General features: G+C 45.2%; 4 protein-coding genes across 6 annotated transcripts; 3 read left to right on the top strand and 1 right to left on the bottom strand.

Annotated features, from left to right (window-relative positions):
- Positions 1-1,314: 1,314 nt before the first annotated feature.
- On the top strand, positions 1,315-2,905 carry TrAFT101_009035 (uncharacterized protein; the record flags this gene model as incomplete). The annotated part of the gene is made up of 2 exons (XM_024901423.2): positions 1,315-2,036; positions 2,113-2,905. The coding sequence occupies 2 exons, from the start codon at positions 1,315-1,317 to the stop codon at positions 2,903-2,905; spliced, it is 1,515 nt and encodes a 504-aa protein (XP_024755168.2).
- A 4,185-nt stretch (positions 2,906-7,090) lies between these two features.
- TrAFT101_009034 (uncharacterized protein) lies at positions 7,091-8,054 on the bottom strand (the record flags this gene model as incomplete). The annotated part of the gene is made up of 2 exons (XM_066128505.1): positions 7,091-7,423; positions 7,989-8,054. The coding sequence occupies 2 exons, from the start codon at positions 8,052-8,054 to the stop codon at positions 7,091-7,093; spliced, it is 399 nt and encodes a 132-aa protein (XP_065984625.1).
- Positions 8,055-9,340: 1,286 nt separating this feature from the next.
- TrAFT101_009033 (uncharacterized protein) lies at positions 9,341-10,339 on the top strand. The gene has a single exon (XM_024902871.2). The coding sequence runs from the start codon at positions 9,398-9,400 to the stop codon at positions 10,199-10,201; it is 804 nt and encodes a 267-aa protein (XP_024755164.2). The 5' UTR covers positions 9,341-9,397; the 3' UTR covers positions 10,202-10,339.
- A 1,208-nt stretch (positions 10,340-11,547) lies between these two features.
- TrAFT101_009032 (uncharacterized protein) lies at positions 11,548-17,025 on the top strand. 3 transcript variants are annotated; one of them, XM_066128504.1, is made up of 4 exons: positions 11,548-12,655; positions 12,723-13,520; positions 13,588-14,317; positions 14,373-16,875. In XM_066128504.1, exons 3-4 carry the CDS (start codon positions 13,691-13,693, stop codon positions 16,530-16,532), a joined length of 2,787 nt encoding a protein of 928 aa, XP_065984624.1. In that variant the 5' UTR covers positions 11,548-12,655; positions 12,723-13,520; positions 13,588-13,690; the 3' UTR covers positions 16,533-16,875. The 3 variants fall into 3 exon arrangements, with proteins under 3 accessions (XP_065984624.1, XP_065984622.1, XP_065984623.1); XM_066128503.1 differs by having other exon boundaries at positions 12,723-14,317; positions 14,373-17,025; XM_066128502.1 differs by having other exon boundaries at positions 11,548-14,317; positions 14,373-17,025.
- Positions 17,026-17,125: the final 100 nt, after the last annotated feature.

The following is a 17,125-nucleotide window of genomic DNA, read 5'->3' as shown; positions in this document are numbered from 1 at the left end:
CATATCTTGACCTGACCTCTCTTGTTAAGGTTATTAACTTGGCCCAATTACTCCAGATATTCGGATAATTTTGACTGTTTCTGTTAGTAGATAAGCCCGCTACTATCGGGAATAGTCAATAAGCAGCTTCAAGTCTTGTCTGGATTCCACATCCCCCCAATTTGAGAAAGATGCTGTGTTATTGTGTTATTATTCTTGCTGCCGTTACTATACGAGAGATCTATCACTATGACAAAAGCAAGAACAGGGCTCTATTTTCGGCTGCTTGGGCGTGACTTTGGTCAGATTGCGGAGTCAACCTAGATATCCATTAGTAATCCGTTCAAAACAAGTAGTTGAAGCTACTTAGTGCTGATATCTTTAAGCAGCCATAGCTTTTGCCTACGTATATTACGAGTTCCTGTTTCGGGGCAGTTGGCTAAAAGCCGAGTGCTACTAGCTTTCAAAATAGGAAGATCGTTTTCGAACAAGATCTTCGGAGACATAGAATTTGAGCGCTATTAAAGGACTTTTTGGGACTCTGTAGACACAGCTCTTGTAGCAGCCATTGAACGGCCATGTTTCAATTTGCGTGTAGTAAATACGGGTTCGCAAACCGCTGGACACAGCCACTCTTGAAGGTAGAGCGCCCCATATCTTAACTTGACACATACTCTCTCTACGGATACGAGATGGACGATTTTGCCAATGGGAATTCACGATATTAATCCTTGGCCGTACCATTAGAGGCAAAATTATTGGAAAGCTAAAGCTTGGTTGTCTAACTAATTGCTTACGTGCGTCTTACAGCATGACCTATGGCCTATTTCAAGGGGCCGCTAGGCTGTTGATAATCATTTCAACGCCCATCTTTAACTACTACATATTGTATTACTCAAAAGTTGTAATGCGTACATACAACAGTTATCATTCTTATATGGTAATATAAGCTCAGTTGAATCATTGAGGCCCGAATCTCACGTGGAGCAATGGCTCAAGAAACCAAACAACCGACGAAAGTTATGATAATTGGCGCAGGTTTATAAATTTATCCTTGAAGTAAGAAAACAATATCCATGGCTGACTAGCACTAGGATGGGCTGGCCTGGCTGCCGCGAAAACGTATGAGAGCTCTATGCATCATATGGCAATATGCTATGGGAACTCACCCAACTTCTACTAATACAACGTAGATATCTACAAGTCAACCCTACTATATCGTTAACAATCATCGATTCAGAAGCCACAGTAGGGGGCGTATGGTCCAAGGCACGGTGTTATCCAGGCTTCATTGCAGATGGCCCCGTAGGTCTATTTGACTTTAGTGATCTACCAATGTCCAGTGTCATTGGGCTCAAAAATTGGGATGAGCTGCCTGGCATAAAAGTCCATGAATACCTACACGAATATGCCCAGAAGTTTCGTCTCCTCGAACGATGCAAATTTTCCTGCCGAGTCACGAATGTTCGCCGGGCGACACCAGAGGGAGGATGGACTTTGGATACACAAACCACCGGCAATGACGGCAAACAGATATCTGAGTCTTTCACATGCGAAAAACTAATTGTAGCAACGGGGCTGTTTTCGAATCCTAAATATCCAGACGTGATGACGTCTGAGTTCAAAGGGCCAGTTATGCATACCAAAGACATTGGACAGCAGTATAACGCTCTCCTTGACACAAGTGTCGAAAGCATTGCTATATATGGTGGAGGTAAATCAGCTATTGATGCCTTAAACCTTTGTATCGAAGCAGGTAAGAAAGTTCACTGGATCATCAGCGACAAAGGCAGCGGCCCCAACGTGTTATTCAATACTCGGCTAAAGTGGGGGTTTCACGTTGGCCAGTTTGTTGGAAGGTGGAAAGATATCTTTTCCGCTAGTATTTTCAGCATTGATACGTTCTTTGGGCGGTTTTTCTATAGTGGAGAGAACAGGCTAGGGACGTGGTTCATTGACAAATTCTGGTCCTTTGCGGCTAAGAAGATGCGAACGGGTGAGCTGTACGCCGGCATGACGGACACAAATAGACAAAAATTGTTGCCCGAAGGCGACAGGTGAGTATCCAGCCCCTGCTGTGAGAATGTTTGTATCGTATACAGCCAAAGCGAACCGAGAGCTAATATATTACAGCGCTTTATTCACGGCTGTTGGCGGTGCTGCTCTCCATAGCTGTCCCAAATTCATCCAAGAACTAAGCAAGCCAGATGGTCTTATCACCGTTCACCGAGCCCGTATAACTTCTGCGCAAGATCAAACACTGTGTCTTTCTAATGGGGAGACTGTCAACTGCCAAGCTTTGGTGTATGGCACAGGTTGGTCAAATGAGGACATGCTCTTTGAGCCTTCCCTCGGGCTTTCTCTAGGCTTGCCTAAGCTCGCAGAACTGGAAGATCAAACATCGAAAGACTATTGGCAAGAGCTTCATACGAAAGCAGATGTAGATGTTCTATCACTTCTTCCAATCCTGAAGGACTCGCCGGGACTTCAGAGCACAGCTGCTCTGACACCATACCGTTTACATCGATACATGCTGCCTTCGTCTTTAGCCGCACAGAATGACCGATCTCTCATATTTCTAGGATATTTGATCAGCTTTCAGACGCATATCCTCAGTGAAGTTTCTGCTCTATGGGCAGTCTGCTGGCTTGATAGCCTTGTCGATCTAAATATCCCAGGCAGCAAGGAAGCCATTGATTATGAGATTTCAAAAGTGAATGCGTGGTCTCTTCGGAAGAATTTGACCTTGGAACCAAACCCCGGTAGTGGGATTCAGCACTTTATTGATTTGCTGATGAAGGATATGGGACTAAAGGCAAAGAGAAAGGGAGGGCTTGGAGTTCGTGACACGTTTTCACCTTACCGATCCCAGGATTACCTGGGAATTGTGGATGAGATTCTGCAAAAGCCAAAAGCAGCAATCTGAAAGTATGGACTATATAGATCTAGCAGATGTATAACTCGTTGTGATTATAGCTAATTGTCATTGTAGGGTCCGTCTTTCTTGGTGGCACATCTAACTTCAGAGTATTTTCAGTCATTACATGTAGAACACAAAGCACAGAGTGCTATGCTTCATATTAGGGTTAAATATCTACACGTTGGCGAGTAAGCACCAACTGTCAGTAAAGATTTGAGAATAGTTAGCTCTAATACGAAGTTACAGTGTCAACCAGGCATCTCCACTGCTTATTCGAAGGATAAGCGAGTTCGTTTTCAGCATTTAACGAATCTGCGGTTATACTGAATTATATGTGGTATAATGTGATATATCAACGTCTAGATTCGCGCACGCGATTGTTCCCTAATATCCTACGGCCGGTATTCGATTAGGTTAGCGATTTATCTTGGTGTATTGGATCTCCAGCTAATCTTTCCTCCAATAGCCGTAGTACTAATTTGGGGTTTTCTCCGACTGCAGCGGGGAACGTGGAGTCGGCATACAATAGCCCAACATGTGCCACAATCACTCAATTCATGTGCCATTTCAATGGGCAAAAGTAAAAGATACAAGAACCAAAAAAATAAAAACATACAACAGCCGGTGTTCGCTGGTGGTCACCCACCCAACTACTAATCTGCCGGTTAGTGGCTTATCTATGGGGGAGCAGACGGGACCCCGAGTTCTCCACTACCTATGGTCGTATGTACTAGAAACTTATTAGTTTCAGATTATAGCTTGCTTAATCCTTAAACCTGTAATGTCATCTGCGACATCTATACAAGGCGTGTCTTGTTATAATCTTGCCGGATATGCTAGATTGAATTGCTAAGCAGAAACCGCGCCTTAGAATTAGATGGACTGTTTCTATAAGTAAAAGTACGTCAAGGTGCTTTTGAATAGTAGAGGAGTGAATGGATGGCTTCTATCGCGTATACATTTTATCAGAGTTGATGCGATGGTGTTGAGAAGTAACTGAAACAAGACGTACTCAAACAGAGATAGGCGTTGATATGATATTACCTGTTGGGAGTTTGGCCAACACTCACGGCATAGTTTCCAAATTAGCGTCACAGGATCACGATGTGAAAACACTCCGCTTGCATGTAGTCTGGTGTTGTATAAATTTAAAAAGGCAAATGTAAAGATGGTGAAGCTGCTTTACCTAGCTGGAGCATGGGCAGATTTTGTCTTCGGCGACTTTCATACAACTGCCCTTCATGTTGCTTGCGACAGTAGCTCTGACAATAAAGACTTACTGAAAGTAATTCGATACCTTGTGGATGTTGTAAAGGTGGACATGAACTAACGTTATATACTGGACGAAATTGACAAAACTGCCGTGCATTTTGCCTGCTGTCGGAAGAGCCCAAGTGTTTTGAAGCTGCTCACCGACAAAGACAAATGCGACGCAGACCTTGAAGTATCTGATAAGAGGGGCCGCCAGCTAATATATGTGGCCGCCGCCAGCCAGTTCGACTGCTTCCAACACTTGCTCAACCTCGGGTGCGATATTTATGTCACTGACAAGGCTGGTCGCAACGCCCTGCACTGGACGACACAAGGCGGCAATATTAAAACTGTCCGTAAAATTCTTGACCAACCAGGTGTTGCCAATAACGAAGCTGATCTCGACGGCTGGACGACGCTATGCTGGGCAGCCCGGGGACCAATACCAGCACCGTCTTTTAATTCCAAATCGCAGGCACATGTCGTTAAGTTTCTCCTTGAAGACGGAGCTGATAAGGCTATAAGAGGTCAGGGTGATAGAGATGAGATCTGGACGCCACTTGAAATAGCCATTTATCACAACGCTGGGATGAAGCGATATAGTTACTTACGGAACTATCTATTGATGAGTACAGATTGAATTCTTCTCAGAAAATAGGGTATAGGCACGGAGTATATTGTGATTTCTGCAGAGCGGTAAGCATGTAACATTGTCCCAAAACGATCTCCGGCGTGTTCAAATTTCCTAACAGAAAGTAATATAATTTAGAAGATTTACAGTACAAGATCTTTGTGCCGATTTTGCGACGATTTTGACCTCTGTTTTAAATACTTCTCTCGTATGGAAACATTTCATCCAATAGGTCATGAATTCAGTTACTCCAGATGACTGTAGCAGAACTCGCTCAGAATGAGATTTTTTTGTTTTTTTTTTAAAGGGGGGGGGGGGGGGTCTCATGTAAACATTTGATATTGGAGTGTTTTTGCGGCTTGCATACCCCGGATTGGAAATGCCAACTCTTTTTTTACAGATTCTCTTGACCCTGGATATTGTGATTCTTTTCATTAAAAGAGCTTGTTCCGTTGATATCAATGCAAATAGTGGGGGTGAACCATTTAACGATTTCATAAATACAATATAGTGTTCACCTAATCGTTCTAGTCGCTCAATGAAAGACATGAAGGAGGCATGAAGGAGGCATCCTGATCAAGCCTGTGCGCTGCTTCCCTTCTGATAGTCACAGGTGTCAAGATCCACGCTAATTCATTTTCATTGAGCATTTCAAAATACTCTTCGATATCGAATTCACAACAACACTTTCCCAGACCCGTTGGACATATTTTTGCAGAATAAAAGAGCCCTTTCCCTTCCCAACTCCTCCAGAAACGGTGTCACCGGCAGCAGGAAAGAAAATCCCATCTATTGCCATCGTTGGTCACTGCCGTCCAAATCCGAGCATCGTACGCTACCAAGGAAGTTGATATCACAGCTCCTGTCGGGTTATTTGTCAAAACATAAATCTGTAAGATAGACATGATGGGTTGAACTCAACTGTATCATGCGGCTCCAACGGCTCTTGCGTTTAGACCGACCGCAGACGAACTACGACAGGAAGTTGCAGCTGGAGATGCTGAGATAAAAACCATCAAAGCTGCACCTCCGATCTTCTTCGTCCCTTTTCCATCAATCTTGTCAGTTTCTTCTCAACGCTCTGCACATTTACCCATGCCATTTGTTATTTTTCCGGTCAACGTCTTCACTGCCGCTTGGATGAAACGATGACCTTTCATGCTGTCGCAACCGAATGCCATCTTGACACATTTGCCTATGCAGTGTCTATTCAACGAGTGGCGATCCGTCTCAGAGCAACTCTCCAGTACGCTGGCTCCAAGGGCCTCATCAGATCCTGCGAGGATCTTCGTCGCGTTTGGATGGGATTCTCATCATTGACGGGCTTCTAGGTAGGGACCCCTGAGATGATCCCCCGGAGTCTCAGTGAAGATAATCAGAGCCGAAGCATGGCCACATAGCATCTTGCCATGCTCTTGACGACAACCGTCATCCTTCTGAGGGATGAAAGGGGGGTCGGGTTCATGCTTTCTCTTCGGAGTTTCCTTGACGCCGCACCCTACCAGCCGACTCGTGACATTAGAGAGGGCTGACAAAGGAAAAAAAAAAACATGTTTTGTTTTCTCCCAACAGCCAGCTTCCCAACAGCCAGACGCCTCCACGACCGATCGATGACTCCGCTTTTGAGTTTCAAGGGCGAAGCCCTGCTCCAAGTTCAGGAGTATGTTTTCTACATGATGTCCTGTATGAAGTTTGTTGCTGACTACATGTACAGACACGCAGAGCGGAGAGCTATGGGAGATGTCTGGTCTTCAGCAGCTTGCATTTGGTTTAGAAGAAAAGGGCATCACAATCAAGGTTCGGCGTCTTTCTTGCTTTCATTTTTCAATCTGCTCTAAGGTCTATGGCGTATGTAGGTACATGTATGTAGCAATTCCAACCTTTTTGTATCTCCACTGGCCCAATCTACCATATGTGCACGAATTGGAACCGATCGATGAATACGACAAGGCAATTTGATTCAACTATCTACCAGCGGCAGAAGAGTACTTTATTTCATCGTTCAACCAGGGATACGATTCAGTGATGAGCTATTCTACGTCTCAGAGGAGCTCTCAAGAACGCTGGTTCCAAGAACCATTATCATATCCCAAAGAGATCTTTTGTTGCGTTTGGAGCGTTTCATCATTGATGAATTTTGTGTCATCCTTTTGTAAAATCACTCTCAGTGAAGAGAAATGCAATGCCGAAGCTTGGCACACAGCTTCGTGCCAGTGTAAATGGCGAAAACCGTCATCCCCCCGGGGGATGGATAATGGGGGTCCGTTCACTTAATATAGATGTTGAATTCGGAACGAGAGTTTTGAATTTCAGGTAAAGAGCCGACATCTCGTCTGCTGCGGCTGGTCTGAAGTCGTTGATGACGACGTGGTCGACACGCGCGTGGAGGTGACGAGAGTGGAGGAGGTCTTGGCCGGCAGAGCCGAAGACGAAGAGCTCGTGCTCGACTGAGACGAGGAGGAGCTCGAGGGCGGCGCAGATGAAACTGTGCCGACCACGCAATAGTTCTGACCGACCACGAGGTTCGGGCAGGAGACGCCGGGGTTAACAGACTCAAAAGTCTGCTCGGTCAAGCCCCATTCGGCAGCGAAGGAGTCACAGGTATCTCCAGAACTGGCGGCGGTTGCAAAGCTACGGGTGATCTAGTGACGGGGGGCTAGTATCATGGCCCGAGTCAGGTGTAGCTGAGAGAGGAGGAGGAGGCCAGCCTTGAGGGAAGTTGGCGCCATCATGATTGCTGATGCTTGTTTAAGGACAGATGACGATTTAGAGCAACTCAGAAGTTACCAGAGTGATTCTGAAGACGACTGTTGAGAAGAGGATGCAATGCCTTGTCTCGTCGAGGGAAAAGGACATGATAGACGGCCTTTTTGTGCCCAGAGCGCACCTGGAGAGCCTTGGCACGGTTGAGGCTAGAGGTTGAATCCATCGCAGCGTGCAGTATACTATGTCATGCCATGAATCCTATAACATGGAGTATATGTCGCACGCGTATTAAAGGTCTGAAGAGAGAAGAAAAAAAGTTGCGACAGACCGAAGCGATGTGCTGAGGCCTCGTCGGGCCTAGAGCGTGGGACGCCCCACGATAGAACCTTTCTCCCGAGTCAAGCGACGGAGATATCCATCCTGTTGGCCACATCTGCTATCGAATCCACATCCAGCTGCTGTTGGTCGGGCAAGAAAACCCAAGTCTTCAACGTTACATACCACATTCGGGTTCTTGCTACGGCTCTCTTGCCACTTGTGGTAAGTAAAGGTCGCCACCAGAGCCATCTTTCTCTTCATATGGGTCAACGAACTCACTGGAAACGGCAAACTTACATCGTATGTTTGTATAATGCAGAGTTGTTGGATCCAACTTCGGGCAAAAAAAAAAAAAAATGTTGATGACAAAACCGTGGTCAAATGGCAAGAGATCAGGACTAAGCTAGCTCTAGCAAGGTGGTCTTCAACTAGCCCAGCAAAGACGGTCCTCGATGACCTATACCACGTCGCCAATTTTGTTGAATGAAGGATCGGTCCCAAGAACTAAAATACGCTAATGTATGGATCGGCTGGCCCAGTACATTAAATGGTTGGAACAGAGACAGAACGACCAGGCACACACCAATGAAACAGTTGATCAAGCAATTACTCAAGCCATAGAGGCAAGCCAATCCCTGGTGACGGAGAAGATAGAAGGAATCGAAAGGGAGCTGAAAAGACTGCGCAAAAGAAAGCACTGCCGTGCAATTGAAGCGGCAGATGAGGAGGAATGACTGACTTGTGACTCAGCCGCATTGAATTCCTCATTTGCCAGAGGACATGGCAAGCATTCACCGCATTAGCTCAATTAATCATTATCGCCTTGACAAAATGAACTTCAGGACATGGACAGTCAGTAAAAAAGAACATGGGGGACCCAACAGACGTTAGATAGTCTGTTAATAACAGTATATACAATATCGATCGGGGTGTCTTTCTAGCAGAGTGTTGGAGTAAAGTAAAAAGCCGGAAAGCTTGTTTATGTTCGCCCGCGGACTTCACTGCTTTCTAATTTGTCTAAGCTAATCTACTGAATGCAGCTGTGCTTTGTACAAGCATACAATTGCAATGAGTAGTGCGGTTGATATCAATATAGGTAATGTAACTGGCTCTGCTAGAGTGATTGGTAAATACTGCGTGGATTGCCTTCTCTTTTGACTTGCTTCAACCGGTATAAAGCTATGGGTTGGAGGAGAATATCTGTGGGAAGCTAATTAGCGGATCTGGTTTGCAATTAGACCGACCAGTGGGGTCCCAGAGTCCCAGAGGATCAACAGCGTATCAGACAGGGCTGAACCAACAACACAAAACGGTTCCTGCGTGCCGTCTTTCCCGCGAAACCGTGCCTTTCACACAGAGTATTGGTGCGGCCGAAGACCCCTGAGAAGGGTCTTTTGTACTACTTGGTACTCCGTAGTTGTCTCGACATCACCACTCTTCCTTGGGTGTTGTTTTTTTCTTCCTTCTTCTCTTCACCATGGTCTCCCGCCTCAAACTCGGCATTCTCTTCTTTTCCTTCTTTCTCTCTCTTAGGCTACCCGCTATTTCGTTCATTCTATTCCCTTCAACTTAAAGCGTTCTCATCTTCCATCATGGGCGCTTCCAGCCACGTTCGCTTCGCTTTCGCTGCGCTGATGGCCGGCTTGATGACTGCAATGGGCGACAAGAGCGCTTCTCTTATCTTTCCTGCCACCTTTGAAGTGGACTTGCTATTCCCTCGCAATGAGACTTACGCTCCTAGCTGGCTGATGCCCGTCGTCTTTGCAATTCAGAATCCATCTCTGGCTGTCCCGCTATCCGCTTCAATCCAGTGGAACATGTGGGAGGGCAACAACACGAGGTCGCCAGGCTCTATCGGCGGTGGTGGTTTTGAAGTGGCCGGCGATGTGACTACGGCGACATCTACAACCAAAAACCCTTATCTGCTCAGCACTGCTGTCAACACCATTTCTTACCCAGACGGCGTCTGGACGCTCGCCTGGTACGTGCAGTATAACATTTGCGGGAGCCCAACGCATAGCGAAAACTTCACTACCGTCTTCACCGTCAGCAAGTCTGGAAAGGCAATCGATCTTGAGGCGGCTACATCGTCTGATATTTGTGGCGCCGCGGAGGCACAAGCATTCAACATAACTTCTTCTGGGGGATGTGGTATGCTAGGTCCCAGCCCAACCACCAACCCATGTGCGGCAACAATCGACTCTGCAGCCGCATCCAGTCTATCCGCCTTAGCCAGGGCCACGGGCTCTATCTGTACATCTTATAGTTCCAACCTCACCTGCCTGAATCCGAGCCCGCCTCCCGGTCAACCTTCAGCAGCCAATCCTCGTGTGGCAGCGGCGTCGCAATTGCTTACACTGCTGGCTGCATTGGGTGCCCTGATCTATCTTGCATGATGTAGATGCATGCACTCTACATGGTTGATTGAAAGCCGGGCACCGATCTTTTTCTTTCTCTATAAGTGGCAATTAGCTGGCCTTTTATGATAATATATTTTAACCCTCCTCCTCCTCCTCCTCCTCCTCCTCCTCCTCCTCCTCCACTTCTCCTCTTCTCCTTCTATTAAAATTATAGCAATATATATGTAATAGACAAGATCAACGTGTTCAATCTTTGCTATTACTATTTACTTATATTGCGCCCTTGTTGTAAGAACCTAAGCGTTAAGCATCAACAGATCCTACCTTAAGGTTATTAACATATATATGTAGAAAAAGCCAGTTAGGGAAAAGATTTTCAAGCATTGAGTATACTATATAGATCTCCGACCTGGTTTACTGTAGATCCTTGGATTCAGTCTGAAATTTCTTCATCAGCGCTCTCCGGTGATAGGAGCGACTGACTATTATCCCCTGGCCACTCCACCAACAAAAAGTACTCGACCCAGCAAGCTAATCTCCGCAGGAAGTATTATCTATAATACGGGGTCATCTATGGATAATTCTCCGTCACCAAAGAGGAAACCGTTGAAAAAGCTGTGTTCTGAAGCGAAGTTTCAAACTACAGGGTACCCTTGTCAGCATATCCTTGCCGATATGGACGCCGTCTGCAGCAACCAAGACTCTGCGGCCATCCCGATGGTCTATTAGTCTTTACTGAATTGCCATGGAGTGTTCGGCCCTATTGGTTATTACCGGGTTGGTTAACCACCAAAAACGGACTTATTTAACTATAGATTTGGAGCTATAGGATGTCAAAAATGGAAGACATTACACTCGAGAGAAGTGCTTGACGGGACCCCGAGTTCTCCACTACCTATGGTCGTATGTACACTAAGATGCTGCCTAACAAAGTATATAAGTTACAGTACAAAAAGCGCAGAGTATAATATCGGCCTTTGTCTTTCGATTTCTCAATGATAAATTCATGTGTTAGTTTAATAAGATACTCCGTACATGTCCCAGCGACATTGTGAACGGACCAACTAGAAAAGTGAGACGACCACTTCTGCCATAATGATTATGTTCTAGTACATGAGGAACTTAGTTCCGCCGACAGACATATTTTAGTGACCATAAGTCATTGGATGATATAGCCCGCTTGTGAGGCAAGTTCTGCATGTGTGCCGGCGACATACCATATAATCGCAAAGCACTGTTGGTTTCTGTAAGTACTCCTTACCAAATTTGTCGATATGCTATTGATGCCTGGAACCCCGCGCTTGAAAATGCCTGAAACCCCGCTTTTGAAAATTTGATTGAAATAGCTGAAGAGTGTGTAGTTAAAACTCATCACTTCATCAAGAGACCATGCGAGATGATCAAGGCCAATAACCCAGAAAGGACTTTGATAGAATTTTGTACTCTGCGAAACATCATTTGCTTCTGGTTCTTCCATTCTCCGCTACACCAAGTTGGAGGTTATGTCAGACCCCAAAAACTACACGGTGGGCTGGATATGCGCCATAACGGTCGAATATGTTGCTGCTCAGCTATTCCTTGACGAAGAACATGAAGGACCGCAACATCTTCCTCAAAATGATTACAATAATTATAAATTGGGTAAAATGGGAAGCCACAATGTCGTCATTGCTGTGTTACCTGATGGGGAATATGGGACCTCTTCTGCAGCGCGCGTGGCTGCGGATATGCACCATAGCTTCCCAAATGTTAGAATTGGGCTAATAGTTGGTATTGGCGGTGGAGCTCCCAACAAAGAGAATAAAATTCATTTGGGAGACGTTGTGGTTAGCTCTCCTCGCAATGGCTTGGGCGGCATACTCTCTTATGACTCGGGCAAGGCGATACAAGACCAAGCATTTCAGATGTCAAAGTTCTTAAATCAGCCACCCACCTACCTTCGAACAGCAGTACAGGGCCTAAGGACACAGTATGAGATAAGGGGGAATCAGCTTGAGACAGCCATCAATTCTGTTCTGAACAAAAATCCGAAGTTACGAAAATACCGGCGACCTGACCCAAGCACCGATAGGTTATACCGAAGTGACGTTCTTCATCCCATAGGCAACACATCAAAATGCGCCGATGTATGTGAGAATGATCCACTAAATCTAGTATCTCGACTTATACGAACCGAAGATGAGGATAATCCAATGGTTCACTATGGTATAATTGCTTCTGCAAACACACTCATCAAGGACGCTATGGTACGAGATGAGCTTGCCAAAGAAAAGGGCGTTTTGTGTTTTGAGATGGAGTCGGCTGGATTGATAAACCATTTCCCTTGCCTGGTTATTCGTGGCATATGTGACTACGCGGACACTCATAAGAATGATGATTGGCATGGATATGCGGCCATGACAGCTGCGGCATATGCAAAAGATCTTCTCCGCCAGATCCCCCCGAACAAAGTTGAAGCTGAGCGTAGAATTGACAGTCAACTTGACAAGAGTTAGTCATCCAACTCCTGTGGCATTTATACATAAATGGATTGCTAAGGAAAACCCTTGAAAACAAGTTGACGAAAAGTTGGATGCCATGAATCAACGCGCCATACTCGATAAATTGCCTGTCGCCAGAGAAGCAGCCTTCAACTCAATCCCTGAGGCACAGGAATCAACCTGCCTTGCCGGCACCAGAGTCGATATTCTCCATCGGATATCTGAATGGGCCAACGATTTCAACACCAAACCTATCTTTTGGCTCAGCGGCATGGCTGGGACCGGAAAATCCACAATTTCTCGCACCATCGCTCAGTCCTTTGCTGGTCATCTTGGTGCCAGCTTCTTCTTTAAAAGGGGAGATGCGGACCGAGGGACTGCATCTAAGATTTTTACGACAATCGCTGCCGACCTACTCATACGAGAACCTGCTCTCGCTCCGTACATTAAGCAAGCTATCGACAATGATCCTGCTGTTCCATGGAAAGGGCTGCAAGAGCAGTTTGATCAGCTCATATCGCAACCTTTGCTAAAATTTGTCGCAGACGGAGGGAAATTTGATTCCGTAATCATTATCATAGACGCCCTTGATGAATGCGAGCGGGAATCTCAGATAAAATCTATTATTGGTCTTCTTTCTCATCTTAAAATTCGAGAAGGTCTATGTTTACGAACCTTTGTTACCAGCCGACCTGAGTTACCAGTCCGTCTTGGCTTTCATGCTATTGAACATAAAAATCTAATCCTTCATGAAATACCTCAAATCATTATCAAACAAGATATATCGCTTTTTCTAGAGTACAAGATAGCGGAAATCCGCGAGAAGTTCAATGCTTCCGTCTCAAAAGACCGGCAACTGCCCTTAGGCTGGCCTGGTGAGTCTAGCTTTCAGTCTCTGGTAAACATGGCTGTTCCCCTGTTTATCTTTGCTGCAACTGTTAGTCGCTTCATTGCCGATCGTAGGGGCGGAGACCCTGATGAGAAATTAAAAGATATCCTGCTGTATGAGTCAAGGAGCCAGGAGTCGAGATTAGACGCAACATACATGCCTGTGCTAAGCAATATAATTTCTGGATTATCTACCCGTGAGCGAGAGAAAACAACCCAACAATTTCAAAATATCATCGGCTCGGTCATTACTCTCGCAAGCCCCCTGTCATCACTAGCTCTCAGTCAGATCCTCAATGTTTCGAAACGCATCATTGATAACCAGTTAGATCTACTTCACTCAGTCTTGCGTGTTCCCTCATCACCTGAATCTCCTATAAGGCTATTGCATATCTCTTTTAGAGATTTCTTAACAGATCCTGACAAGGAAGGAAGGAGCCCTTTCTGGATAGATGAGAAACAAGCACACGCGAGAATGGCAATTAATTGCCTGAATGTAATGGGAAAACATCTTAAATGCTGTATTTGCGGCATTAGAGATCTTGGCATGCCTCGATCTGAAATTCAGCCAGCAAAAATTGAGGCTTGCCTTCCCCCAGAAGCTCAATATGCTTGCTTATACTGGACATACCATTTACGAAAAGCGGAGAAATATATAAATGCCAATGAGAAAATTTACAACTTCCTTATATGTCATTTCCTCCATTGGATAGAAGCACTGAGCCTCATGGGAAGAACTCATGAAAGTCTTGGCCTGATTAATGAGCTATTGCCTATTCGAGATGTAGGTTGTCGTCTTCTCACTTTTCTACAAAATGACTGAGCTAAGATTATCACAGCCAATCTCCAATCTAGAGCTGGTATACTTTCTAAATGACGCTATTCGCTTCATACGTCGAAATATTACTGCCATTGAGGAAACTCCTTTACAACTATACTCTTCCCTACTGGTTTTCGCACCACGAGACAGTGTAATAAAAAACACCTTTAAAGGCCACATAAGTTGGATAGCCCGTGAGCCAGAAACAGAAATGGAAATTTGGAACCAGCATCTACAAACCCTTGAGGGCCATAGCGATGGAATTAAAGCCGTTGTTTTTTCGCATAACTCATCCTTGCTAGCATCAGCCTCTCATGATGGGACCGTGCGTATTTGGAATACCAATACAGGAGAGTGTCTCCAAGAGCTTCAAGTTGACACCACCGCAGTTCAGTCAGTCATCTTCCTAGAAGGATCTACGCGCGTGGCATCAGTATCCAAGAATATGACAATCTGTATCCACGAAGTGGAGACAGGCAGGTGCATACAACAACTAAAAGGATATCATAAAATCCATCAAGCGGCAATTGCGGTATACAACTCTACATTGCTAGTGTCAGCTGCAAGTAATGATATGGTGCGAATCTGGGATATCAATGCTAAAAAATGTCTGCAAGTGCTACGCAGCCATAGTAAGGATGTGTTTTCACTAGCTATTTCAACTGACTTGAAACTTTTGGTTTCGATGTCAAACGACAAAACAGCATTTATTTGGGACATCGATTCAAAAAAGCCCATGAAGCGATTTCAAGCCAATGGTGCGATGGCCTTTTCTCGCGATTCAAAGTACATCGTTGCTGGGTGTATCGATAACTCGGTAGGAGTCTGGCCTGTTATCCATGGAAACATACTGCACAAATTTAAGGGTCATACTGGCCAAATCACAGCGGTTACCTTTTCAGACGACTCAAAATTGGTAGCATCAGCTTCTGTTGATCGAACAGTAAAGATATGGCATGTTGAGCAGGGTGTATGTATCCAAGAGATGCAGAACTATAGCAGATGGGTTTCCTCAATCACCTTTTCGCATGACTCGGCGATTCTAGCACTAGCATCGGATGACAGCACTGTAAGGATCTGGAATATTGAAGGAAATCAAGAGATTGAAGAGTCTCCTGGTCAATGGGGCCCGGTTATGTTGATTGTTCCATCGCCTGATTCGACGCTGGTCGCATCGCTACATTCTGCTGAACGAGCGGTGCGGATGTGGCATGTCGACGATGGAGAATGCATGGATGAAATCGTCAGTCATGACTGGGTGGATTCAGCTAACTTTTCGCTCGATTCAGCATTTATAGCAACACGTTCAGTAGACCAGACGGCACATATCTGGCGTACCGATTCTGGTGAATGCGTATACGAGTTCCTGAGTTGTAGTGCATGGTTAGAATCAGTATCTTTTTCGCACGACTCAACTTTAGTGGCATCAGCTTCTATTGACGGGTGCGTGGTGCAGATATTGAATGTCAAGGAGCATAAGCAGATACAAACTCTTCACGGCCATACGGGGATGATTCGCTCAATAACCTTTTCCCATGACTCAGCTCTGATGCTTACTGCCTCGGAGGATAAGACAGCACGAATCTGGCATATCGAATCCGGGTTATGTTTACAGGAGCTTCAAGGTCATACCTGTGAGATTACATTCGCTGTCTTCTCTTACGATTCAGCCCTTGCTACATCTACCTCGTCTGATAAACTGCGAATCTGGGATGTTCAATCGGGCTCATGCCTTCAAGAATTTCCTGGTCACGCCAATGATCCTAAAATAGCTGCATTTTCGCATGATTCAGCCCTTTTAGCAGTATCCTATCAGGATAATACGGTACGGATATGGCAAATCCATACAGGTAACTGCCTGTTAGAGATCGATCTCGGAGCAACGACAACTCGCTTGAGTTTTTCTACTTCTCTTTCACTTTTGGCTACCGATGTTGGTGCTATCAATCTACAGTATCTGACTCAACAATCCTCTCACAAAGATGAACATTATTCAGCGATTTGTGGATATGGTATTAGCAAAGATCGTTCTTGGATTACATGGAACGGCAAGAACACCTTGTGGCTACCTCCAGAGTATCGGCCATCATGCTCTACTGTGCTTGGGTCTACAGTGATGTTCGGTACTTACTCTGGCAGTGTTATATCATTTAGATTTCCAGATGACCCAGAGTCCTAGAATGCTTCACGTCAAAATTTCCTAAGCATGCGTTCTAATCCGTTAAGCGTCGCTGCCATCTTCTGCTGGCTGCAGCGCCTACGGCGCAGCTCTGCGTTTGGCTTAGAGTTTGCGACCATAATCGAGTTAGAACCAGCGACACCTCAACGCCGTTAGTCATAGTTAGTATCGACATGTTACCTTGCGTGATGTTCCAAGAGGATTCCAGGATGATACCTAAGGGATTAACCAAAAACCAAAGGCTGGTTGAGTATTTACTTCTGCTTATGATAAATGAAAGTGTAACATAACTACATTGCATAATTTAGTCCGTAAGCCTATACTATGGCAATATCATAAAGCCAGTTGGAAACGATATAAAAGGAAGTCGTCCAAAGAGACACTACAAGGTTATAGGATAATAATATAAGGTTCCAATCAGTATAGGGCAAGCCGGCAGTAGTAGTTAGCATGTTTTATAAAGCAGTTAAACCCTTCCCCTATTAAAATGCTCTCGCTCTTTAATTATCTCGATGTCTCTTTTTCATTAGTAATTTTGGAGGGGTAGTGAAGCTTTCCGACCAGGCTCTACCTCCGGGCGAAATAAAAACCCG

The sequence above is a fragment of the Trichoderma asperellum genome, chromosome 5, assembly GCF_020647865.1.
Source record: "Trichoderma asperellum chromosome 5, complete sequence".
NCBI lineage: Eukaryota > Fungi > Ascomycota > Sordariomycetes > Hypocreales > Hypocreaceae > Trichoderma > Trichoderma asperellum.
Note: the sequence above shows the minus strand (reverse complement) of the source record. Positions and strands in the feature narration are given on the sequence as shown.